We start from the raw sequence: 27,995 nt of genomic DNA, 5'->3' as shown, positions 1-27,995 counted from the left end.
TAGATTGAACAAGATATAAACACTTCGGGCCTGTTCTCATTGATTGAACTCAACTCAACTGAACTGAATATTTTATAAGAGAAGGAAATTAGGAGCTGAACTGAACTGGACTGAAAATAAACGTATGAGAACAGGCCTTTCCACTGTTATAAATTTACATTGAACAAGAGACAACAAACAACAGTAAATTTGCCTGGCTTCTAATGCTGTAATTCGAAGACATGTTCCTACACACTACGGATTAATCTGTACAAAAGATATGGCCATAAGGTCCATATACATTTGAATCCATACACTGCATTATAGGAGTAGAAAAAAAATTACATATTCACATTTAGGAGAAGAGGGCAGGAGAAAAAAAAATCCTACCGAGACCTCACTTATCCTATTATCACCTTGCGGTATCTATAAAGGAAAATAATGAAAACTTTCAGGATCACTCCACCACACACTTAGGATAAAAACCTGCTTCAGTAGCAATACCAGAGAAAGCCCGCAGTTCTTTCTGAACTTTCCGCCTCTCATAATATACCGAGGATGCTAGAGAAGTACACTTGACGTCACTTTCCACCAGCCAATCTCCACCACCACAATGCCGACAAATCTATAGAAGGAAAATCACATAATTAGTCATTTCATTGCAGAGAATATCACAACTTTGAGCCCAAAATTAAAGAGCACAACAGCAGGCAAAGGCAAGTTTGGACAAGAAATTCTTCAATAGGTGAAGGAACAAAGGAACCAATAAACCACCACTCAACTACTTTACAATGATTCCCTTCTTCTGTTTCTCTAAAATTGCAGCACTTGCCTAAAATTTTACTTTCAAAACTTAGCGACATTTCCACTTTTGAACAGTTTTAATGACCTAAACACCACAACTCCTTTACTTTATGGGGCGGATAGGAGTGGTGTAGATAAGGGTAGATGGGTAATACAGAGTGGATGAAGCCTTCTATCATCTTTACTTGAAAAAATGTTGTCATTCTTAGGCAGATGATGAGAATTATATGGCTTTAACATAAGGGAACACGCTAGGTATAAGAAATTGCAAGTGTGAGGGAGGGCTACGATACTCACAGCAACAAGATGTTGGATATCTCTCTCCAATTTTAAAGTTCTTCTAGTCATAGCTGTAACGGTAACAGGACCCTTCTTGGAACATTTTTCACAAAAATAGTTAGTTGTTTGGACAAGTTCTCCACAGAGTACACAATGTTTTGAGGAATAGTAATAATCAATTCTAGCTCGGAGAGAATTTACAGCACTGAAGTGTTGCTTTGCAGGAGCATCACTAACAGGCCGTGGCATATCCTGAAACCACTGCCTTAAATCAACACCTAAAAGCCCAAATACCCGCTGTAAAGCTGGTATTATCTGCTTTGTGATGTAATACAGATCATTCAGTCTATAGGGAGAGTCCATAGACAAGAGTTCCTGTGGGTCAACAACCATGTCAACCAATCGAGCACCTGGTTCTCCATGGAAAACAACATAAAGGACACGCTCAGCATATTGAGGTTCAGCTCTTGGATCAACTCTCATTGCTTTAGAAGCAACAATTGCGCTGGAGGCAGTGATGATGAAGCCCTTGTGCTGTAAGTGCCCAATCGGACCTCTTTTGCAAAGACAAAATCTTGAATTGAAATCCTTCCTGAAAGGATTCTAGACCATTGGCGCTAAAGGTAAGCTTTAACCTGCAAACAACCAGATAGAGCGTAACACGATGACATCAATTTTAAAAGGTACAAGTCATGAATGCAATGTTGGTATCATGAGGGAGTAGGTCAAACAGAACACTCAATTATCAAGAGGAAATTCCTATTCTAGAAAAATGAGACACAAAACTTCTCAGGAAAAAAAAAATGAAGTTCTTTAAAATCCTTTCTTTAAGGTAAGCCAGCTTTAAAGTGGCAGACGTGATGTTTAGCAATCTCCTCAATTGAATTTATGGAAAATAACAAGCATTGAATATACAGGACGATATGACCATATTTTTAGAGAGAGTGATCCCAACCATTGCTTCTTATTAAAAATATAGAACACGAAAACATGATCAGGATTCCAATTAAAAAATTTGAGTCCCACTACCCAGTATTTTATCTTGGAAATGTCCTGGCATTCAAAAAACATTCTCAACGACTTTTCCAAGGTCTTTGCAACAGCAGGACACGTGTCTCTATGAACTGTCTCGATGCCTTTAGCATCAAACATAGGTTCTGGTTGACTAAGGCTCTCATAACTGTATCCTACATATCGCTTTTTAGTAAGAAGAAAGCAGGACTGGTAGACCTTCTCCATCTTCAATTTGACAAGATTTGGATTCATTGCTGTAATTGTGGAAGCTATCTCATTTCCAATACGAAAAGCCTCTTTTAAAGTGCGCCCTTTAAGAAGAACAAACATACTGCAAAAAACAAAGCAGTGTTTGCAGGATAAATAAACAAAATTAGAGAGCAATGAGCAATTACCCCGCAACTAATAACAGTGAGGAATGCATAAGCTAAAATAGTAACATCACTAAACTGCCAAAAGACATTACAGTTTGACTTGTTAGAGAAAATTTCCCAAATAAGGAAAATGATTGTTAAAAGAGCATAGACTCTGAATGTGATTTCGAGAGACTTAAAAAAAGAATTTAAAGCCAGCTAATTCATATGGTGCACTGTCTGCAGAACATCTGAAAACTATGGTGTGGTTAAACAAAGATCGCTCCACTTCCTAAGCTCTCAATTCTCATAAAAACATAGTTTCAGCCTTTAGGATAGTAAGACCAAATAATGTCGATGTTTTATCACTTACCTGTCAGTATCACCATACAGAACCCTAGCATTCCATTGATCATGTTTGTTGACAAATAAGATAGCATGTTCAAGTGTTTTACGACCACATTGAACAATGCTGTCTGCCAGCTCTGCACAAGGCATACGACCACTAAATCCAGCAGCTGTGTATCCGTAAGTTACATTAGCTATTAGCTTTAATGCAAGCTGTCTGGCATTAAATATCTGTAATAAAGGATGAAAAAAATCAGCATAATTCTTTTTTCTTACAAACATGTTTATTAAAAGAAAAATAATCACAAACACAACAATTACAACATCCTAACCAAACCCAAATCTAAATATTAGTAAAATAAAGCTGTCAATCAGTATAAAAAAAGACAGTGGATAGGATATGGGATGTGGCCTGATTTTTAATTAAAAAAGGAAACTAATGCAAGGGCATGTTGGTAATGGGTATAATTAATTAAATAAAAGAAAATACACTTCTCAGAGCCACAAGAAATCTTTTCTCACACTTTAAAATACATGCAAAAGGTTTCAAGTCTTGGAAGTAATACCCTCTGAAGAACTTGCTGTGAAGGTGCCAACAACTTCATTGCTTGCTTCACCATAACCCTAGTTGATAAAATTTCTTCCAACAGCCGAGGTAGAATTCCTTTACACACCTACTTAGAGAGGTACAATGGAGTCACAAAAGTAAACAAAGTAAGAAGATAAATAGCGGATGCAGGGAAAAGTGCATGCACAGAACCTTCCCTCTTCTTTCAAAGCATAATAAAGCTATATATAGATACTCTATCAGAATGAGAGGCTACAATTTAAAATGTCATTTATGGTGGATTACTCATAATGTCTTTTAAGAATAATTGTTTACCAGATTTCATAAGCTATAATATGTTAAGGCAAATATAGGACTAAGAATGCCATTAACTACAAAAATCCTAAACATTGTTAACTGAACTGGACATCAAAATGAACACATATACATAACTAAAAATAAGTACAAATTTTATAAAAAAAAAAAAAAAAAAAAAAAACTCATAGGATGATCAGATAATTAGTGATACACAGAGTTCTCTACAAACATCTAATAGAAAAAAACATCATTTGATTGGAAATCAGGACAAGAAAACATGCAACAACAAATTCATCAAAGTTAAACATCATTACTCTGGTGCAATAGGGGAGCAATTATGACTGATTATTGAAAAGTAAAGAAGTGATGGAGACATCGACGATGCAAAAAGTTAGAGTGACTGATTATAAACCAGCACCAAACTATGGAAATAGCCATCTCTAAAAGGATAGGTAATAATTTCTCAAAGAAGTGAAGCATAAGAAAGAAAGGCAATATGATTATTCGAGATCAATTCAAAACATAGAAGGGTATATCTGTACTTCTAAAACTATACTATAATATTTCCTCCCTTTTTTCTACTTGCAACATTTCAATAGTGTAAACTATTGACACACTCAACTTCAATTACATTTCATGATTTATACTTAAAGATGAACAGTCACATGGGATCTGTTAGATTCGTCTCAATGTATACTTTATTAAAATCAAATTCTAAACCAGTAAAAGTAAGTTTTGATCCGTAACAATAATTTAAGTTTAGTAAAAATTATTTAAGTTCGGAAAAAATAATTTAAGTTCAGTAAAAATAATTTTATTTCAGCAGAAATAAAGTTAAATGAACAACGCCTAACTATATATGATAAAATGCACACTTTGTTCCCCACCATATAATTTTCCTAAAACATTATGTAATTCCAACTACTGCAATTAATCTGAAATGGAGGTAGTATGTAAGGAAGTTCAAGAGAACAAGCAGGTAACTTAATATTCAAGTAAGGAGATACATGGGAACTATTAAGGAATACAGAGGTAAGTGACAGAAGATGGCATATTAGATCAAAAAAAAAAAAAATTCAGAGCAAGCTTGTGAAAAAGAACAAAGAGAATGATCATGTGCAAAGAGCAGCAGGAATCAAAACTTCAGAAACAATCCTCTATATATCATATCCTTTTATGCAAACTGCAGATCTAGAAGCACAGCTCACAAGTCAGTAGAATATAGAAATTTACCTCAGAGGGCACATACATTACACCATTAGGGGTAACCAGTATCTGTTGATTTAAATCCTTCAAAATATGCAAATCTGGTGAGTATGAGCTGACCCCAAGGCAATCAGCTTTTGACGGGACAACATTGCCAAGGCAGGTAGAAAAGCAAAGGTTGTAGGCAATTATCATGGACGGATAGAGTGACTGAAAATCCAAAACGACAACTGGATCTGAGTAGAAACCAGATTCTGGCTCCATTACAAGAGGTATGCACTCCATTGTAAGTTGAGAGGCTACCTGATAATACAAGGTTAAAATATAAGTCAATGCAACACAGACAAGCAGCATGAGCACCGGAAGATAAAAGCGCGAATTGTTTGAGTACAGTAATACATACAGTCATAAACATTACTGTGACATAGGAGGAAAAAAAAAGAGAAAAAAACAGAAGAAGAAAGAAAGCAAAACCTGTTGATACCCTGGAGAAATAAGGACATAATTCTGTGTATGAGCCAATCTTACAAGCATGGATTCAACACGATACTGAGAGCCACGAGACAAAACAGAGAAAAATTCGATTCCAAAAACACGAGCTAGCTCTGATGTGCGGTTTATCTACAGAAGAAGCAAGTCTCAATTGATAGTAAGAGAACAAAGATAGAGCAATTGAAGAGAAAAGGTATAATTCTTGGCAGAGATCAGTCTTGTATAAAAATGTATTGCCTTCAAAGAAGAATATAATTGGTTTCCTTGATAGAAGCATGATGTCTCCAAGAATGGTCACAAAATAATTATTAGAATAAAAAAATAAAATACAATGTTTTAAGAGTGCCGAAAGCCCGAAACTAAAGGGAATACTTAAATTACAAATTAAGGGGAATCAAATCACAGTAAACAAGCAAACAAGCAAAATGAGACTGTTAAAATAAAAATCACAGTAAATAAGCAAGACAAATCTAATTACACTAAGAGGCAGATGATGCATGGAAAACAAAATGAGACCTATATGAATAGAGCTACTAAAACCAGCACTTACCATATCAAGCTGGTTCACAATATCAAAGTTCAACTTTACCCTCTCCACAAAATACTCAATGCAACGGAATCTTGCTTTCCCAGGACCACTTGAGAACCATTTGTTTAATATCTTCCAATGAATCAACAGAACTTTTCGTCTCAAAACAGCTTCTGCCACAGCCTCTAGGGAATACATATTTAATTTAACTTCACTGCACGCGAGTCTCCAAACATTGAGGACTATTCTTCCAGTTACATGGACACCGCTTGCATGGGTCCTACCCCATTCATCCTCAATTATAGTGTTATCATCAAGAACAGTATCAGACATCAGAGAGTCAGAAGATATAGCTGCAGCAGTTCCCTTGTCAGAAGTATCCAGGTCTCTGTTGACTGCCTTTCTTTCTGCTGGTGTCCGAGAGATCTTGTTAATCAAGCTAAGACCTAAGTGAGAAGCCCTTTTAGCTCAAAATCCAAGTGAGTTTCCTTGGACGTCCCATCCGATTAAGGTATCTGGATCAATTGAGCATGTTATACTTAAAAATTTGTCAAGCAAATTCCTCTCTTCAGGATAAACAAGCATCCTGCATCCTGATATTCCATCCAAGTTTCTACAGCACAAAAAAGTAGCACTTGTTCAGAATCCTATGTGATTGCCACAACTAAAACAAATGAGAAAAAGAAGAAAAGGCATTTCTTAACAAGTTCCAGAAACTTTATACTTTATACTTTAATGTATAGAGGTCACAAAAAAATTATTTTAAGAAATATAGGCAAAATAAAAATTTAACAAAGGGCACAACATGAAGGAACTTAAATTTTTTTGCATTGATACCTTCCACAACCTTCAGTTGAACCACACAGAAGTGCATATATGTCAACAGATGGACTACTATCATTTTGGACTGCTATGACAATAATATTTATACTATCATGTCGTGGATCAGGACGAAGATCTCCCCTGGATTCTGCTTGGACCTGTATCGATATCAACATACAATCAAAACAATCTCACAAAATATACTAAGAACTAAAGCTACATATCCATGCCAAAAAATAATTGTAAATTTGCCTGACAAAATGAATAATGGGTGAGGGTTTTTTTTTTTTTTTTTTTTTTTTTTTTTTTGTTTTGCGAAATAACTTATTTCGACCACCATTACCAAGGTCCAAGATCTCATTGGCACTATCATGAAGACAAATGACAATTTCATCTTGCATCTACAAGCCTTCAAGCAATATGGGAAAAATGCCCATTATAGTTTTTTCTAAAAAAGAAGTTATTTTGCATGGATAATTGGTACCAATGCCAGGAAATTGAAGTCACTCGGTTAGTAAAGTACTATGGATCCCCTTCATTCCTTGCATGTCAGTCAACAAGCAAAAGACAAGGCAGACAAATATTTTGAAGGATTGAATTCAATAAACCAAGAATACAAATGTAATTATAATTCTACTACATCTTGACTATAAGAAATATGTTGGATAGAAACTTTGGGGGAAAAAAACAACAAAAGCAAAAACAAATAAACATCTCATCTGAAAATTTTGAGGGCACATCCCCTCCAAGAAACATATGTAAGTGAATATCTAGTATACCTCACCTCTATACTCAACAGTGTCAGTTATTGGCCAGCGCCAACACTGGCAGGGTCTCTAAAGCCAATTTGACTGAGAAGAGTAGGCTTTGACTGCCCACTGGGTCCTGAGATCTGAGAGATGTCTTGTGAGAGCTTTTTTAAATTTTTTTCTTTCATAGAACTCCCTTTATCAAGGCATGGGACAAGCTCATCTTTCATTAGACCTCCTTCCATATCTAAATTTCTATGATTTTCACCATCTAGTCGATTATTCATGGGCTCCAAAAGAGTTAATTCAGAAGAATCATCAGGTAAGGGCTTTGCACGGGTACGTTCTGGAAAATAATTTTAAAGCACAAATCAGTAATGAGCAAAATATGCTAGAGACCTAAGCATCAATATCAAACTAGTAAATTCTTTCCAAATAGAATAAGAAAAGAAGGCATTTGTTAACTCTACCTTTTTCTTCAAGCGCTAGACATTTAAAAACAGAATCAACTGATGGAGGTGAAATTGCTGGGGTCAATAAATAAGCATAAGAGCCATCATTATAATAATGAGTAGGAACTCCTATGAGGGAATCCTGACAGAAGTCACCAAAACCATGTGATTCCTCGAAGACACCTTTAGAGGAGTCAGTAAAAAATGGGTGAACTGTGAACATCTTCTGAATCTCTACCTTGCACTACAACAGAGAGAAAAGCATGTAAAATAAGAAGCAACAATATTCAATTACATAAGCAAATTAAATCTAAATTAGCATCCTGATAATAGAGTGTGTTCAATGTAACAATGAACAACTTGATGAGATAGCAGAAGCAAAAACAAGATTAAAAAAAGCAGGTGACGAGCAGAAAAGAAAACCGTAATCTAAGAGAAAAAAGGCCTAACCTTTGCATTAACTTAAGAACAATGACAACTTTCTAGCAATTGGTTTAGTTTCCAAATCGACAATTATACAATAATTAAGAACACATATAAAAGCAAAAATGAACCTGATGTTCCTTCATCGTCACTGTCATCTTTGACAGAACACCAACGAGAGGGAACAGATATTGATGGTGAATTTTCAGATGTGCCGTTTTCCCAGCTAGCTAATGGAGGTTTCTTGTGGAAAGTCATGCTGATATATCCTACAGACTCTGTCTCATCCATGTGGCCTAATGCAAATGGTGGTCTCACAGACGCATGCTGTTCTACAGAGTCAACTTTCACAACTTCTGGATCAGCTACAGATGAGTTTGCAATATCTTGCTTCTTTTTTCCAACAGGACAATCAGTAGCAGATTGTCTAACTTCACACAATTTTGTTTGTTTGTCTATCTGCATATGACTGGAGGGAGAATATTCAGCAGCCATCAATTTTTGCTCTTCTGATGGATCAGTATGAAATTCCAACTTCCTCGGATAAAATACGTTATTTTCCTTCCAAAACCTTCTTCCACACTTTTTCCTGAATTGGATGATCCATCTCGGAAGCTTCGCTTTTTCCTCATCAAGTCTCGTACAGAACCACTGTGTTGTGTTCTTGAGTCAACTACATAGCAGCCACTGCCATCTGCATTCTTAGTTGACGGGTCAGAATGTATATTGGTAGTAAATTGTTGGACTTCAGAAAGAGGTAAAGGACCAAATTGTAATTTGGACTTTTGTTGCTTGTCATCAATCCTAGAACTGCAATGGGGAAAAGTGTGGCGCTTGGAAGACACCGATTTAGTGTCCATTTTCTCATGTAAATTAGCAACAGGAGTTAATTGGTGACCAAACTGTAATTTGGGCTTTTTTTGCTTGTCATCAAAGCTAGAGCCGCAATGGGGAAATGTACGGCACTTGGAAGACACCGATTCAGTGTCCATTTGTTCAGGTAAATTAGCAGCAGGAGTAAATTGATGATCATCTCCAGCACCATCAAACTGTGGAATTTTTGAGCCAGATAAATCTTGACCAAGAGAAGTTCTTTTTCCTTTTTTATCATCAGAATTTAACACATCTACAATTGAATCAAGTATATCCTGACACTCTGGCTGAGATTCATTCTCATAATCTGTATTAGCTATCTCCAACACTTTATCAATGGTTGCTGCTGGCAACAGGAGATTTAGAATGGTCTGGTGAAGTTCATCATCTGAGTTCGTGTCTACTGCAGCCTGTGAGGAAGCTAACCACTTCAATAATGCTACATCCTCTGAATCTGTACCTAAATCATACAATTTGAACATGTTTGAGAGAAGGGGTAATCCGAGCAAGGAAACAACCAAGGCAAAGAAAAACTTTAGGTTAAATACAATTTCCATAATTACAACTTTAACGCAACATCATCAAGGGGTTAGATTAAGAAATATTTCAGGTCATTCTACACCAACAATAACACCAAAAAGGCATGGGAACAGGTAAAAAACAAAACAAGATGATACTTTCTTGAAAGTTGATATGTTCAAACTAGGGCAGTTTTTCAAAGAATCCAATTACTGCAAGACAGAAAAGAGATGAGAAAAACGGCAGAGAATTTCAGTACTTTTGTATCCTTTCTTTCAATCACCTGAAGAATATCCAATTCATCCATTTCAACGGATTTTCCCAATGATGCACGTATAGTATCAACAGGCACTGATTGTTGTGGTGTCACACAATGCTTGATATTTACATCTTCAGAGGACCTCAGTACTAGCTCATTTGAGTTTTGGTTTCTTGTTCCCATTATACTCTCATCTTCTATTGGACACCATGTTGGCACCATAGAGTTCACATCTTCAGATCTATCTAACAAATTGCTTTCTACTTCGCTATACAAACCCTTAAGTTTGTCCATGTACTCGACACCATTCGACAAGGTTTTCAAAACATCTTGAGGAGGTGGCCGACCAGGATCAGCCAGTATTTCTGCGTCATGAACTCCACTCCTTTCAAACTCTTCCTATGATGCATGTGAAGAAAAAAGTAAATAATAGAGCAGTCCATACTACATGTCATTGTCAGTGAGTAATATATTGCTGGGATAAAGCCAAACCTCCCAAATAGGAACAAGCGACTGAACCATTCTCACATCTGAACGAGTTTGTGAGAGGGATGTATACATTTTCAACTGCTGATTCAAAATGTCTGTAAAAATATATGGTGAGAGTTATAATTCAAACTGAAACAGGGGATAGAAACTTGAAGGCAGAGTATAAATAACAGCATACCATCTACAGTGGCATCCCCCCCAAGTTCACAAATGCTTTGACGATTTACAAAATTATTGATAGAAGTTGATGAAGCACCACGTATGGAAGGATGTTGCCACATCCATTCATTTGGAATTGTTAAAGACCTCCAAACTAGTGGCAATGAATGCGAACTTGAAGCCACATCTGCCTAGTGAAAAAGGATTCCCATTTTAGTGTTTCAGATACTAGAAACCAATTATGAATATGTAATAATAATCATAGATCAGTAACTCGGTAAGGCAGTCACATGACCTGAGAATAAGAAGACTTGCCAACAAAAGCTTCTGGATTAGAACGATCAGCATTCTCAACAAGGAGATCACCGGGCACTGGATGACGAAACTTCATTTTTGAAACATGCATATGGCCCATGCCATATAAGTTGTAGTCAACTGAATGCATTTTAAACACAAACAATATAAGTGAAGACAGCAAAATCAGATAGTATGAAGGCACAAACATCCAAAAATAAGCCCAAAACAAGATTAGAATTTGATAAGTGTTTATAGTTTATAGTTTTAAACACCCATTCAAAAAAGCTGTCCTGTAATAAAAAAAAATTAAAAAAATAAGAATAAAAATTACATGCAAGAAAAAGATGTGTAACACTTCACTCATTTAAATACCGGAAATGTCTTCCATAATATTCAAACAATCAAATCTAAAGGGTACCGCCTAGCAAATCCAATAATTCAATACAAACTTGATCTCAATTCCTAAGCCTTAACAGAAGATCAGATATACTTTACTAACAACACTTTTCTCAAAAGTGAAATTTTCTCAAACAAAAATTAAATAACTAACTAATGCCATTAATACCAGAAATTGCAGAAGGAAGGGAATATGAGATTCATAGGGCTGTAAACACTTCTCAAAGACAACACCGCTCTGCAAAACATATTTTCTGTAGCTGTAAGAATACAGTAATTTTGAGCAAACAAACACAATATTCAACCACCAAGAACTTTAGAATAGTCTTATCTATAATTCAAAGGAATAGAACATACTACATTGGAATATTTATTCCACTGAATCAAAATCCTGAAGTTAAACTTTTTCAAACAAAACCAAATGATTAAAATAACAGTTGGTGCAATACAACTTAATCTTTTTACAAGTACTTAACAGTTTCGCTCCAGGGTAAAATGGCCAGGCCAAAAAAGCAGTCTACAGAATGATGAAGATTTCAGCAAGACTTAGGTTATTAAATTTATGTTTTCAAGCAACAGTGATTAGTGGCCAAAGAATTAAAAACACATACCAACAGAAGATCAGCAGCGCGAGAGACATCATGGGGATGATATTTTTCACCAATCAAGGACAACAAAGAAAGGAAGAAAAAAAAAACATGTATGCAAAGCACAAGAGCATAACTTTCACCACCTGTTAATGATGAAGTCTTTGACTCATCACATCATGAAGTTTTAGTCCAATTACTTCTCAGAAAACTAACAATGAAGCCAAGTTAGCCAACTTGTCAAGGCAAAAAGATGACATAAAGTGTCATATCACATATATTTAGCCTTCTTACTTCTTAAAATTTGAATAAACTATACAGCCATCAAATACTGAATTATCTTAAATGCAAGGGTGAGCAAACAGTATGTTAATCATCCATTTTGATATCAAACTTTTAGTAAACAGGTAAACCATAAGACATTAAAATAAAAAGATGCTTCCTCCGCTCTAAAACTTGCTACATATATGGGTGTCACACATTAAAATATAGTAGAGAGATAGAGAGTGATAAAGAGAGGAATATTGTTGAGGAGAGAGATAGAGGGAACAAATAACCAAAAATGGGTATGTAGAAATTAATATAAACTTCTACAATTGGGAAATGTAGCAATTTATAAAGAATGGAGGAAGAATAATTCTGAAATTTAGCTTTCCATGTCATGCAAGGGTCAAAATATTAAAAGGTGCTCATTCCTAGATTTTAAAACAATGCAATGTTAGAAAGGATACAGATTTATCTTTACAAATAGCTCCTCTAATGAATGGTAACCATAAAATTTCCTTGCACGGACTACAGTACAACTATGCACATGCTGCCTTTTTGTACCAGCATTTCCCTTGAGCTTCATGAATCCAAAGTATTCAAGTTTTATCAGCAGCAGACAGAACGCAATGATGTGCAAAGATAATAAAATTTCAAGTAACGCTTAAAACTTAACATACCTTCAAAGCCTTCTCAACAGCAAAAGATATGGCATTCTCATAAACACTACCTGTATTAACAAACAACCCAATCACACCAATGACATAGAAATGCCTAGATTCTAGACAATTCTTTCAGATAGGGTGTTAATAGAGATTAAACAAAACAACAAACTTTAGCAGCAACTCACAACTTCAAACAATTTTAAAGTAAAAGCAACTAAAACAATCAATTTTGGTACAATAACCAATTTGAAGTAAAAGCAACTGAAACATAAAAGTTTGGCAAAGCTTGCACTAGTTGTTCCAAGGTTAGGATAGTTTTTCTTAGGTACCCTGAAAACTTTCTTTTCGCAAATTTAGACTGAGTTAAAACTTCGGGGACACACGTTGTCTTCCAATGACCCAAAACCATATCACATATTTGATCATCTCCTTTCTCATTAAACATAAGATACAACAGAACTCAGCAGTCACTTCTGATCGGAGAGCCATATAAATTGACAATTTTCTAGCTCGACTTATTGAACACATTACCTAGTTGCCCAACAATATAAAGATTGCTACAAAGGAAAATGATAATTTTCGACTAAATGCATGTGAAATATTTATTGACAAGTACAGTACCCACTATCCAACAAAAAATACGACGATGGAAATTATAACCATGTGCCTAAAAGAGCAATATGGACTAAGGTGCTTCAAGTATATAATAAAAATTATAGCATCATTTATATGAAAGTGGAAGGAGGATAAGGTGAAAGAAAATAACATCCATTTAACATATGAAACATGACATTTCTACAGAAGTACAATAAATATCCAAAAGTTTTTAAAAAAAAATAATAAGTAACTAAAATTTTTTTTTTAAAAAAAAAAAAAAAAAAAAAGGCCAAACCTTCAGGATTTAGCTGAAGTGGTATATCTGAGCAGGGCACGTATAAATATGGTAAAGCCTACAAGATAAATCAAGTGCCAACATAACATAATTAGAGGGACCTTTGAAAGTTAACATCTAGGCTAGCCTCAAAATCAAAATAACCAATTTAGCTAGCATAAAAATAGTACAGAATACAGTTTAAAAGTCAATAAAATTATCCAGCACACTAATGGAAGCTTACCAGTTTACCCTATTCCACCAAAATTCACTTGAAAATAAACTCATTTAGAAAAACAAAATAAAATCCAATACCTTTTTATCCATAAATAATTTAAAATACTTAAATAACTTCTCTCACATTGTTTTCTTGTTAATAACTACCATAAAGATAACAATATAACCTAATTAAAACCCTTAATGAGACGTACTTATAAATCCTAATTGGTTAGTTTAGAATCATTTTGCGATTAATTAAAGATCAAATTAGGACTCTTTATATCAAAAGATAGTAACTTACAAGAATAGTTAGCATAAAACCTAATTAGTTGTTGGAAATTTTAACTACATTGAACGTTTGAACTGAAAAACACCTAAATTGAGTTAATTCAAAAGAATTACATACAAATAGAATATAATATTCATCAAAATTTTACAGAATCTTACTCGATGAACATGCACACAAGCTTTCTGACCAGCAGGAGTGGAGCCGAAGATTCTTATAACAGGCACTTCCTTCACACTTCCACCTGCAAAAACATTTGAAGAATAAAAACACATAATTCTCAGTTGAAACCCTAGAAATTCGTCATTTAATTCAACATTTCTAGATTATAATCGATTTAGGGTTTGGAAATATAATAAATCATTGAATTTCGAAAAGATGAAATTGTAGAGAACCTTGGAAACTGCTGTAAGAAATGTCGAAATCTGGAATTGGAGGAGCCATGTAATGATCAATCGAAACGATTCGGACGCTGAAAACCTTGGAATCTCCCTGCGATGAAGGTTCTTCACTCACTTTCTCTCTCCTCTTTCTGTTAATGGTAACTGATTAACTGATTTTGAATTTTGGGGAAATTAAGAGGATTGGGTATATTTGGCGGGGTTTAGGGTTTTTATAAGACGTACTTGAGAAGTTTCAGGAGTATGACATTTTTCGAAACTTCGTACTCCGTAAAAAATAAAATGAGGGCAATCATATGCAATCGCTCATGGTCATAAGTGAGCATGGAGGTTGGTCACGAGACTCACGAGTGAGGCAGAATAGAAAGATCATACGAAGTATATTATAATAATAATTATAATTGGAATGGGCAACCAATGGCATGCTTTTACTCTATAAAAAATTGAAGAGAGTATTTCTTTAAAGATGCTAAAAGATTGATGCGACATATACATATTAACATGTTTATCGCAAAGCAAACTAAGCTGCAAGTTCTGTTTCCAGGTTTCCACACTAAGCAAAAGAATTGAAAATGACCATGAGGCTTTACTAATTACTAGACTAATGCGAGTTTTGTTCTCTAACCTTGTAATATTGATAAACTAGGTTACTGGCTTACGGCTCCAAGATCGGATACATATTAATATACTACCTCCGGTTCAATTTAGTCGCAACAAATTCCATTTTGGGGTGTTCAATTTACTCGCAATATTTTTTTTCTTTCCTTTTTTAGTAAATTTTTCCTTGTAAATTGACAATTATACCCTTACTTTTTTTTAACTATCATATTAGTACTCCTAATTTTATTTGGTGGGTTACTTAGTTTTAATTAACTAACCTAACTATTCCCACCAAAATTACCCCAACCCCTTTAATTAACCTATCTCCTAACCATCTTCATTGAATCTGCAATCAATTCAAATTGAAGATGGTTGAGAGCATTCAATTCTGGAAATTTTTTCCAGAAATCTCACCCCCCCCAAACCCTAGCTCTATAAATTATTCCATTTCTCTTTCTCCATCCTCTTCACCCCCACTCTCTCTCTCTTCAAATTCTAGGTTTATCCATTTCTCTCTCTTCATTTTCTAGGTTTTCTTCTCTGTTTTACCTTTACTGTGTTTGAAAATGGCTGATTCTCATGACGAGCACCCTAATCTACACTACTATGAGTCCCTCTCCTCATCTGGTAAAAGATCTGCCCCTCACCTAGATACCACAACCTACATACCTCGTCGTGGTTCTAGAATTATGAAACCACTTTGTCGTGCCTCTGTCATTGCGCGTAGAAAGATTCGTGGGGCTAAAATTGAGGAGTACATCTCAAGGGACGAAGAAGACAAGAAACCAAAGGGTTCTGGGTCTAAGAAGGTTGATCCTCCACCACCCACTGTAGATCCGGAGGAGAACTCCACCAAAGATGGGGAATCTGTTGCTGTGGTGGCTGTTTCACCTGCTTCACCAGCGCCTGATGTTATTTCTGAGAGTGGGGATTCTTCTGCGCCGGAACTGACTGCCAGTGAAGTCCTCCAGCCACCTAAGTCCCTTTCGTTAAAGGTTGGGAGTACTGATGCGCCTATGGCAGGGAGAAAGCGCGTGAGGTCTAGGCTTCCTGATGGTCTGGACCCAAATGATGTGGTTGATGCTTACCATCAGATCTACTACCCCATCTACTCCCTTCCCCCAAACTAACTAGGCAGCGTAATTTCTAAAACCCTAATCACTTTTTTTTTTATTATTGATACAATTTGAATTGGGTTCCTGTTTCGCTTGATAAACCCTAATTGGGGCAAGTTGTTTGTGATTTGTGATAAATTATTATACTGAATGGCCATGTTGTTGTTGCCAAGGTACTTAAAATGATGATGCTTGTGTTGTTGAGATGCCTTATCCCTTGGTATATGAGGATGCTTGTTTTGTTCACATGCCTTGTCCCTTGATATATGTTGTTGCGTTTATTATTGAGATCCCTTTTTTATATCTGAATGGCCATGTAGTCCTGTTTGATGCCTTGGTGAATGTGACCCTCTACTTCGACTCCTTTCATATATGATGATGCTTCTGTGTTTGTGTGATATCTAGTTGTATCTGACCTTGCAGTCTTGTATGATGGACTTTGTTTATTATTGAAAACACACCCTGTAAAGTTGAAGGTTGTCTTATGATTGTGTGATGGTGGATGTGGTGTTGGTTGTTCTGTTGTGAAAATTGGAGTCCCTTATTCAGTGCTGCATTGAGTCCCCTCTCCCATGTTGCACCACATTGTCTGACATCCAAATGATGAAGGGACTCATCAGATAGCTATTTGAGTTAGATGGATGCTCTGGATACCTCTGTTTGAGGTTTCTATTGAGGTACCATTACTTATTGATGCCTTGAATGATAAATCAAACCCTATCTGATGGAAATGCATTTACCAAAACATTTGTTTGTTTTCATTAATATCAAAAGCTCCCATTTTTACAAATGACTGACTATGTTGCATACATGACTGCCTAAGAATATGTGCTTTAAATATTTACCAAAATATACCTAACCAATACAAACACAAAAACCAAAAAGTTGTTTAAAGTGTACTAGTTATGTGTGGCAGTCAATGCCTTTACCAAAAAATGTCTTCCTTGATTCTTATCTTCAATCTGCATCCACTTCCATATGTGCTTCATCTTCTGCATTAGTAGGGATTGTGATAGAGTTTAAATATTGAACCACTTCTGCAATGAGTCCCCTGTCAACCTCTAATAAATCTGGAAGTATGCCTTACCTGTCTAGACTCCTTTTTTTCATGTGTGGTGGTGTGTAATTGTTTCCCCATTTCCTTGTTAGTACTTCCACATGCATGATTGAAGAGTAATCCATGTATACTTGTTTAAATCTAGATCAAACTCTTGAAATGCTATTTCCACTTCCTTGATTAGTTCATCTAAGTTACGGGGAAATGACTGATACTGAATTGATTGAATTACATTGAACAGACCTAAGTCTAGAACATTCATGTCTGGTGATTGAGCTGGTTGAAATACAAACTGTATGTTGAATCCATGTGCTTGTGTTGCTGCTTGGAATTCAGGATCTTGTAGTGCTTGATGTGGCCTAGCATTATCCCACTGAATAGTTATATCCTTAGGAAGTTGTGGGGGCCATTGCTCATATATGGTAGGCAAAACATGGTTGAGTAGCATGTCCCTAATTGCTTCTTTTTTTATACTCTGGACAACCTTAGCCTCTATAGTCCCCTTCTCTCTGTTTTTACTCTTTTTCTTTGCTACCTCATGCTTAACAAAGGGAAACAACCCATACTTCCCATCATGCAACAGATTCTTGTTTTGATCATACAATGGTTTGCCTATCATGCCCATAAACATGGCTTTAACCTTAAACCTCCTAGACGGTTGTGCTCTATATGGATCATCTTCATATAAAGTCCTTGTTTCTGGGTTTATGTAAAACCATTTTTCATCAATGTGTATTTGTTGTTGCATATCTACAAACGTAGGGTCCCCTAAATGAGGAATTGAGTGGATGTGACTAAGTACCCACTTCAGTCTTGCTATTTTGTGATTTTTAGTCAGTGTTGGCCTGTTTGTGCTTGTGTGTGTTCTTAGTCTACCCCTTTTCCTTAACCTATGCAAAGCAGCCTTAGAAATATGTAGGGCTGCAGCATACCCTCTTTCAGTTTGCCTCTTGTACAAGGGGACTGAAGTTAGAAGCTCATCAGTATACTCTATTTGTTTTCTACCAACTGTACCTAATTTTTTTGTCCTAACATCTACAGCAAGTCCCTGATCTATGTGTTTCTTAATTACCTGAAACCATCTTGTTGTTGTTAATCTATGCACATGATGCTTTCTTGCCAATTTGGATAAAAATCCTCTTGGTAATGAGTCCCCCTCCATGTTCAACATGATCTCATCAACAAGTTGCCTTTTTTCTTACACTGTCATTTCCCTGCTGTTTCTGCCATACATAAGAACTGCATCATTTTGCTCTGCATCATCATCTGCATCATACCCACCTTCTTCATCTGAGTTTCTGTTGTTTTCATCTGTCGCTGGTTCATGATAAATTGAGTCTTGGTATTCACCTTCTCCTTCATTTGTGAACTGCTGAAATGGTCCCATTGTTTGTTCCTCATTGTACAGTTGATGGTCACTAAAAAAGAGTTCTTCAAAGAACTCTGCCATGAGTCCCTTCCCTTTTTTTTTTTCAGGCTTGCAGAAGGTGATGAAGTGGTGGCTGGAACTTTTTGGATGGTCTTCAACGGAGCCTAGATGAAGTCAAGACTTTTGCTGCTTTTCATTGACTTAGCTAATTGGATTTAGGCTAATTAAAACTAACAGTAGGCTTCTGTAATTTGTAGGGTTATCTTTTGTTGTGTAAAACAATAAATTATCTATCCCGCCCCCAGCCCCTCTCCCTAATCAACCATGAAACAGAAAAACAAATGTTGAAGTTACTTGGGAACTCCTGTATTTATAAGGGGGTTTTGTTTGGAAAGCAATGGAAATTTAAATGTTAGGGGAATTTGCCAAATTTTTTGAATTTAGCATGAAATTTTGGTGGGGAAGTGCGTGGGTACCTCCAAAAAGAATTCCATATAGATTTTGGGTGAAATTTTGGGAGGAAAATTTCCCACCCAAGAGAAATGGGTCCCCTTTTGATAAAAAGCAGAAAATTTTAGTGGGAAAAGTACACCTCACCAATTTTTTCCCACATGATTAACTTTATTAACAAATGGGACCACACCACTTCCCTCCTTTTTCACTCACTTAATTACATACTCTTCACATGCTTAACACCCCTTAAAAGTTTTGTCTTGGTTTCCGTAAAGTTGTACTTTGTTGCAACTAAATTGAACCGGAGGTAGTATCATACATTCCCATGATTTTGTTGTTTTCATTTCCTCCATATGACGAGTCCTTCCAAACATCATGAAAACTCTTATGACGCATTTCATTAACATCATATTCCCTTATCAAAATTTATGTTAGTTATAAATTAAACTTGAGCAGCACTTATTAACCTTTATCAGTTTATATGAACTTTATTTTATTGAAATACGGAGTAAAGTGGAAATAAGGTAAACATACAAAGGGTAATGAACTTGATTGTGACGGGAGGGCGGGGGAGTAGTGCTCAACATATATAGGCGAGTTGCTTTAGTATCTCTCAAATTATATAACTGTTGAAGCTTAAAGGTTTTGATGATGATAGACTTAAACTCAAGCAAACTCGACTAATAAAGGTTTCTTTAAGATAGGTTTTAAGAAAAGATTTTCCTAAAAGATTTATTTCTTAAAAACTGATTATCAAAAGATATTGTTCTATTTGATAAATCTATCTTTATCTAGTTTTCCAAAAGATTTTCTTTAAACTTGATTTACTTAACCGTGTTTTGAGATTTAGTAAAATTAACATAATTATCTTTTTAAAACCCTACTTATTATATGAGCTAGTCTCGTATAAATAGTAAAGATCTCACTTCATAGTTTTCTGTGAGTTTATGCGTGAAAAAATCATTTGTGCTTTAATTATGTAAGTTTGCCAAGCTTATAACTTTGTCATATTAGTTTCGGGTTTCATGCATAGCTTGCCTACCATATGCTAGTGTCTTATATTTTGTATTGGTTGGGTTATTGGGTGAGTGTGTGAATTATATTTTACATACAGTGTGTAAGCTTCTAGTGTGAAGCTGAGAGGTAGTACTTTGGGAGTACGAGTGAATCTAAGTGTGGGACTTAGATTGGGTAGGATAGGGTCCTACTGTGTAGCAAGTTCAGTGTGGAACTTGTGAGTAAAGGTCTGTTTATAATAGGTTGTAATTTGGTATTGCCCTATTATAGTGAAGTGATTTGGTTTTGGAAATCCCTTAGAAGGGTCGAGGTTTTACTTCCAGTTGGGTCCTGAAAGGTTTCTTTGTAAAAATCTGTGTGTATTGCAAGTTCCTTTACCATTTATTTATATTCCGCAAAAAGTAGCTATAGGAACTCACATACAATTCACCCCCCTCTTGTAGTGTTCGTCTCAACTAACAATAACATAGAAGGTTGATATCGAACAAATTGTGGCTATTGAGCTTCATACTCTCCAATACTCTTACAACATATGTTGAAATGAGAAGCTTAGAACATCTCAATTTACTAGACTAATAATATAATTTTGTTCCAGAAAAAACACACACAACAAATACACAATATATGATACATCATGAAAATCCATAATAGTAGTAGAGAATCCTTAAATTCTTGTATAGTTAGTTGTACTAAATGGTGTGACATAATTTTACAATAATGAGTCTTATCATGCTTCGTAGTAATAAGAAAGTAATTCAGCTTTACACAAATGTCAAGCTACATGCTTGAGAAGTTGAGATCAAATAAATCTAGTTTACATACTTCAGACTGATGTACTGTTAGGAATTCCCCTGCCAGTGAGTCCTGCATCGCTCGTAGGATAAAGCAATGTGTATGGCATCTTCACTGGACCAACTCGATTCCTCTGTTTCTCATCTTTGTTCCTCTCTACAATTATGTCTTTAATTTCCTCCAAAAGTTACCCAAATTTCTCAAATGCTTCTAATGGTTTGGTATCTGCAGTCCATTCTTTAGTCTCCTTTTGCCCAAGATAAATCTGTTTGATAAAAACAGAAGAAAATATGTCTGTTAATGTATCAAACAACACAAACTACATGATTGACATAAATAAGTTTTCAACAATACCTCATCAGTAGGATGTCGAGATAAAAGCTCTATAAGCAAAATCCCCAGCACACTTTCGAACTTGTTTGAAATAGTCTTTAGGAATACACTGTCAGGCTTTTTCTCAAGCTCTTCATACTCTGGAGTGTTTGGCTCTGGCATGAGTCTCCGACTGACAGTTGGTCGATTTGGGTGGTACCTGGCATAAGGGTACTGCCCGAAATTGACTACAACATGGAGGGCTGAAGCAATCCATATAATGGTGGTGCAAGTTTGAGTAAGTTCATTAAGTGTCTTCATAGCTTGCCACATGTACGACTGTTGGTTTTAATGCAACAGGTACGACTTTCGGACAAACTTCCGAACGGATAGAGTGTACTTATTGTAAAAGGTCTGGTCATGATAAGGACCATTGTTATCAGCTTCATGGCTTCCCGGGTGGGGGGCGTGGAAGTCGTGGTGGTTGTGGTGGACGTGGAGGTAGTGGTGGTCGGTCGTCTGGTAAGGGCAAGGGTGAGTTTGCTGGTGGTGCTGGTAGTTCTCGTGGCAATAATGAGCCGGTTTCTGATTCTGATCATGGGAGTGTTCCTAGGATTTCTGATACTCAATGGAAGGAACTCATGTCTGCGTTAAAGGGTCTGGTTCTTCGTCAGATGGAAACAAACTTGGTACGTATAATTCCATTGATTGGCTCATTGATACTGGAGCTTTAAATCATATGTCTGGTAATATTGATATTTTCACTGATTTACATGACATCTCTTCACCAATTGGTTTACCCAATGGGAAGAGCACGACGGCAATGAAGGAAGGAAGAGTTATTTTGTCTGATAATTTAACTCTTAATAATGTTTTATATGTTCATACTGTTAAATGCAACTTGTTATCTGTGTCAAAACAATGCTATTTTATTATGTTCACTAACAAGCTATGCATTATTCAGGACCGCAGTTTGAGGAACCTGATTGGAACGGGGGTCCAATGTGATGGGTCTATATTTTTCGTCCGGTTCGTGCTCGGAATCTGCAGGCGAACAAAGTAGTTATTTCAGATGCATGTTTGTTATGGCATAGGCGTCTCGGGCATCCGTCAATGCAAGTTGTGAGCTCTCTACCGGGAGTTTCTAGTAGTCGTAGTACTCATAGTAGTGACTCAGTTTGTTCTTTTGATTGTGACATTTGTTTTATGGGAAAGCAACCCCGAAACTCTTTTCCGTTAAGTATGAATAAAACATCTGATGTTTTTGATTTAATTCATTGTGACATTTGGGGTCCGAATAAGATTGTTTCTAGTTGTGATGCTCGTTATTTTCTAACAATTGTTGATGATTTTTCCCATGCTACTTGGGTGTTTTTGATGTTTGGTAAATACCAGGCTTCTCAATTGGTTAGTGAGTTTTGTGCTATGGCTAAGACTCAATTTGGCCGGAAGGTGAAGGTGGTTCGGAGTGATAATGGTCAAGAATTTATGAGTTTGGGGTCGTTCTTTGCAAAGAAGGGCATTTTGCATCAAACGTCGTGTGTTGACACGACTCAGCAGAATGGTAGAGTTGAGCGAAAGCATCGTCATATTCTAAATGTGGCTCTTGCTCTTCGATTTCAAGCAAAGTTGCTCAAGTACTTTTAGGGTGAGTGTGTTATGACTACGGTGCATCTCATTAATCGCACATCTACTCCGGTTTTGAAAGGTAAAACTCCTCACGAGCTTTTATTTGGTTAGTCACCTTCCTATGATAGTCTGCAAGTTTTTGGTTGCCTTGCTTATGCTCTGAATAGTCCTCGGATTAAGGACAAGTTTGATTCCCGGTCAAGAAAATGTATTTTCGTCGGTTATCTTCACGGGAAGAAAGGTTGGTGTCTCTTTGATTTGGAGACGGATGATTTTTTTGTGAGTCGGGATGTACAATTCTTTGAGGACAAATTCCCGTATCTTGAATCACTTTCGGATGACCGATGCTTGTAGTGGGAAAAGTATTTTGCATCACCCCCATCTTGGGAGGATGATGACGATGGTATGTGGCCACAAGGTGCACCTACCCACGATTGTGTGCACGAGGCAGCACAGATCGCAGGAAGGCTCCGGCCATCAGAGGTCAGCCGCAACCGTGCTGCGGAGTGGACTGCTCAATCCCCATCCACGCTGCAGCAGGCCGCAGGCGAGGCGCGACAGCAGGGATCCGGTCGCAGGTAGGGCGTGGAATCCCCTACTCTACCCACCTCTCTTCCCTCTTCGTCTAGTAGCAGCGTCGAAGCTTCAGCCCAGCCAGTCAGTGCTGGGCAGTCCGTGCACCAGCCTGACTTGGCTGGGCAGTCTGGGCCAGTCACTGGAGCTGGTCAGCTCGTACCCCGGTCGGCAATTGACAGGCCGCCGGTGGTGCTCTCCGATGGTGTCGTGTCGTCTAATGGTGGTATTAATAATAACGAGCGTCCGAATTTTATTGTTAAGCAACCAATCACCGATGAGGACATTGATATTTCGCCGTTGTATTTAAGGGGGAGTTGGTCAGAAAATTTGGGTCGTGGTCATCGTGAAAAACGACCTCCTTCGTGGCATCGGAATTATGTTACTCATACTCTCATCACTGAAAATATAGACCCCGCTACATCATCTGTCGACCCTCCTCGATCACATTCCTCGGGTAAACCTTTCCCTATAGCTTGTCATGTTGAATATAATCGTTTTTCTATAAGACATAGGTGTTTTTTGGCAACGATTACTAAGGGAAAGGAACCGTCTTCATTCAAGGCGGTTGAGGACGTTGGTTGGTGTAAGGCTATGCAAGATGAGATCGATGCTCTTGAACACAATGGCACATGGACTGTTGAGGATCTTCCTCCCGGCAAAAGGGCAATTGGTAGCGATTGGGTGTACAAAATTAAGTACACCGACAAGTCAAAGGTGGAACATCTCAAATCTCGTTTGGTTGTTCATGGCAACCGTCAAGTCGAAGGTGTTGATTATAATGAGACGTTCACTCCGGTGGCAAAGATGGGTACGGTACGTATTTTACTTGCTGTTGCTGTGTCATTGAATTGGGAGTTACATCAGATGGATGTTCATAATGCATATCTTCATGTGATTTGGATGAAGAAGTATATATGCAGTTTCCTCCAAGGTACGTTACTCCGAAACCGGGAAAAGTTTACAGGTTACAGAAGTCTTTATATGGCTTGAAACAGGCCCCGAGACAGTGGTTTTCGAAGTTGTCCAGTGCTCTGCGAGGTTTTGGGTTTAAAAACTCATATGCTGATTACTCTTTGTTTAGCTATGTACAAGGCAGTGTTTCTTTGCATGTGCTGGTTTATGTCGATGATTTAATTATTGTAGGCTCCTCTCATGATGCGATTGTTCTGTTTAAAGCTTATTTGTGCAAATGCTTCTATAAGAAAGATTTAGGTTTGCTTAAGTATTTCTTAGGCATTGAGGTTGCTCGGAGTCCGGAGGGCATCTTTCTTTCTCAGCGAAAGTATGCTCTTGATATTTTGACTGAGGCAGGAAGGTTGGGTTGTAAACCCATTGACACTCCAATGGAGCAGAATCATCGTCTTGCACATGCTTACGGTGAGCCGTTCGCTCATCCGGAATAGTATCGTCGTTTGGTTTATTTATCGGTCACTCGACCGGAGTTGAGTTATTCAGTGCATGTTTTGGCACAGTTTTTGAGTGATCCACAAGTTTCTCATTGGGATGCGGCCATACGGGTCTTGCGCTACCTTAAGGTTAGTCCGGGACAAGGCATCTTGTTGCGACCTATATCAGATTTACGCTTGACGCCGTTCTGTGATAGTGATTGGGCTACGTGTCCATTGACTCGGCGTTCCTTGTCTGGTTATTTTGTTTTCTTAGGTCGTTCCCCTGTTTCTTGGAAGACAAAGAAACAGCCTACTGTGGCCACATCTTCGTCTGAAGCCGAATACAGGTCTTGGCTCTCACTACTCGTGAGTTGAAATGGTTGAAATAGTTATTGTTTGTTCTTGGTGTTAAGCATTCAAAGCCTATGCAGTTGTTTTGTGATAATCAGTCGGCTTTGCATATAGCTAAGAATTCGATTTTTCGTGAACGTACGAAGCATATTGAGGTAGACTGTCATTTTGTTCGTGATGAGTTGATTAACGGTAATATTTCTACCTCCTATGTTTCGACGGGTCATCAGTTGGCAGATATTTTAACCAAATCCCTTGGACATCAGTAGTTTGGTTTTCTTCTACGCAAGTTGGGCATTCGCGATCTGTATGCTCCAACTTGAGGGGGAGTATTAAAGCCGGTTTGGTTTATTTGTTATATTTATGTTAATATTGTATTTATGTTAAGTTTATCTTATTAGGAGTTTTAGGCTAATTAGGTTTCCTAATGTATTGTGTATATATATGTGATTAATATCAATACGAAAGTTAAGTCGTTTTCTCCACAATATTCTTGAGTTTAACACAGAAAATCACATGAAATCAAATCAGAACAATTACAGAATTAAACTACTATCATTAAAAAAAAAAGGATTAATTGAGATTTATTGTTAAATGTAGGCATTAAAGCGAACATAAAGCTCAATAACAAGAGCAAAGGCTTTCTAGGATAATCGGTTCAAGTTGTACTCAGTCGGTTTGACAGCCGATTTTGCCAGTTTTAAGCGGATTTCAGAAGCAGCACCAGTTCGATCGTTCCTTCAAGCTGCTATGAAAGATACGGAAGCTCCTCCTCCTCTTCGCGTTGTTCAGATTGAAGGCTTGGTTATTTTCTTTCCTTTTTTTTCTTTTAATTTTTATTTTAATAATTTTGATGATTTTGCGTGAATTGTTGAATTTCCATTTTTTTAAAAAAATAATCTGAATTGTAGCGTTGCATTAGTATTTAGTTTAGATTGATGAGGTTGAACTCAATAATAGCGTTTATGATTGATTCAAGAATTGATTTTTGTTGGCAATGTTGCGGTTTTACGATAGGATAAGCAGATGCGTGTAGCAATACGCTAAGATGTGGTGAATTACGTGTTGAGTGTGGATTGAATTGACTCGAGGGATAAGGACGTTGTAAAATTGATTAATTATGGAGGGCTGTCCATTTAATCTTCATGATTAACAAACTTTGTCAATCTTTGATGCCATGTCAGATTTTGGAATTACAGCAAGCCGAGTCAGCAGGCGAGTCAGAAGATGAAAGATACACGTACCCAAACTTATTAAACGATGCTGCTTGCTTAGTCGTTAGTATAACTGTTACTTTATGGTTGATGAGAATGTTAGCTATGCATTTATTGTTGGTAGGTGGTAGCTTATTGACCATTCAAAGATAGGTCTTTGACTCATACTTCTTCCCTACCAAGTAAAATACTGTACTACTTCAAGCAAAATATCTTGAGTAGAAAGATTATTCATTGAGGTGAAAGTTGAGTGAGCGAATAGCATACACTTCAATCACCAGCCAAGACTTCGAGCCATTAGTAGTTTAAATTGGAGTAAAAAATATCAGCAAAAACAAAATTGGAGTAAAAAAATTCTAATATTACAATCACCAATTCATCACTTAGTAGTCATAGTTTAAATTGCTCACCACAAAATGTAAATTTTGTTTATCAACTGTGACGAATATCGAGAAGCGTTCTCCATAGCATGATAGGAGTACCTAATATCGAAAACATATTCAGTACATGGAGTAAATAATGAAATTGAAATTATATTGGTAGATATATAAATTGAGAAATAAACCAAAAATTATTCACTAATCTTGCGCACAATACAACCTTTAATAATTTAACACTTAATTTCAACATAAAATTAAACAAATGAATTACCATTATTCGTGAGTTTTAGTTGAATTACTAGGTTAGAACCTGTGCGATGTCAGTTTATGAAAAATCTATTTTTAAAATTTGTATATTTAAAATAAATGGATAAATATAAGTAAGAATTATGGACCTTGTGCAAAAATATTTGTAATTTAAAAATTTTAGATTTTCATCAAAACTATGATATAATACGTGTTCAACGTCGCCTAATACATATTTCAATGTAGGCTTCCATTTATTAGTGTGCTATTTACAATTGTTTTATTCAAATTTCAAAATTGATAAATTTGAAAAGAAAAAAAAAAGACACAATCCTTGCATTTAGGCGGGAAAATCATATTATGAGGGTGACATGTCAGCATTGTGTTGTTTTAGTAATAGTTAATATATTGCTATTCTAAATTCAATTTCTTGTTACATTCACAATTTCATATACACAAAATTAATTAAATTTCATCAATCTAGAATGAAATAACGAGTTCAAAATAACAAGTCATTTCAAATCTAAGCAATCAATTCACTAGATGCATTAGATCTTACGGTCGGTCATAATCTTACATTCACTAAATTTCTTGGTCAACAAGTCATCATTAAAGCTAGTGTAGGGAATATTTCAAGCCATCCCACACTTGAGCCCCACTGTGATCATACACTTAAGCATGGTGGCATCCAAAGGGAAGGAAGCTAGAGTAAAAGAGTCGCCAACAAGTTTTAGGAACTTGTAAACCGTTCACAGGGTGATGGTTACACCCCTTAACGATCCAGGATATCGTTAACTCCAATAGGTCTGGAACCAAAACTGGAAGTTCGGGGATGAAGGTACAAATCCAACCTAAAAGAGATTGAACCTACCCTAATAATAGGCCTCTACTTTATT

At 36.6% G+C, this 27,995-nt stretch overlaps 1 protein-coding gene and 2 pseudogenes across 2 annotated transcripts; all 3 read right to left on the bottom strand.

Moving 5' to 3' along the window:
• Positions 1 to 75: 75 nt before the first annotated feature.
• On the bottom strand, positions 76 to 14,658 carry LOC145574538 (DNA polymerase zeta catalytic subunit-like; annotated as a pseudogene). Its single transcript, XR_014098097.1, has 24 exons — positions 14,595 to 14,658; positions 14,361 to 14,443; positions 13,716 to 13,773; positions 12,839 to 12,888; positions 12,626 to 12,738; positions 11,919 to 11,961; positions 11,458 to 11,545; positions 10,910 to 11,049; positions 10,634 to 10,805; positions 10,459 to 10,550; positions 9,968 to 10,365; positions 9,293 to 9,650; positions 8,447 to 9,178; positions 7,911 to 8,136; positions 7,476 to 7,786; positions 6,707 to 6,849; positions 5,891 to 6,482; positions 5,323 to 5,469; positions 4,876 to 5,151; positions 3,344 to 3,451; positions 2,803 to 3,008; positions 2,092 to 2,407; positions 1,081 to 1,697; positions 76 to 604 (listed from the first exon to the last, which is right to left on the bottom strand). The product of XR_014098097.1 is annotated as a DNA polymerase zeta catalytic subunit-like (transcript).
• Positions 14,659 to 17,460: 2,802 nt separating this feature from the next.
• On the bottom strand, positions 17,461 to 18,534 carry LOC145575179 (uncharacterized). Its single transcript, XM_081633081.1, has one exon. The coding sequence runs from the start codon at positions 18,532 to 18,534 to the stop codon at positions 17,461 to 17,463; it is 1,074 nt and encodes a 357-aa protein (XP_081489207.1).
• Positions 18,535 to 21,034: 2,500 nt separating this feature from the next.
• LOC145575178 (linoleate 9S-lipoxygenase 6 pseudogene) lies at positions 21,035 to 21,648 on the bottom strand (annotated as a pseudogene).
• Positions 21,649 to 27,995: the final 6,347 nt, after the last annotated feature.

Source organism: Chenopodium album, chromosome 13, assembly GCF_948465745.1.
Source record: "Chenopodium album chromosome 13, dcCheAlbu1.1, whole genome shotgun sequence".
In the NCBI taxonomy this organism is placed as follows: domain Eukaryota; kingdom Viridiplantae; phylum Streptophyta; class Magnoliopsida; order Caryophyllales; family Amaranthaceae; genus Chenopodium; species Chenopodium album.
The sequence above is the reverse complement of the archived record's forward strand: the minus strand, read 5'-3'. Positions and strand labels throughout refer to the sequence as shown.

What these genes read in the sequence shown, in the direction of transcription:
- LOC145575179 (XM_081633081.1), bottom strand. Translation starts at nt 18,534, where the DNA reads ATGGAGGGGGACTCATTACCAAGAGGATTTTTATCCAAATTGGCAAGA.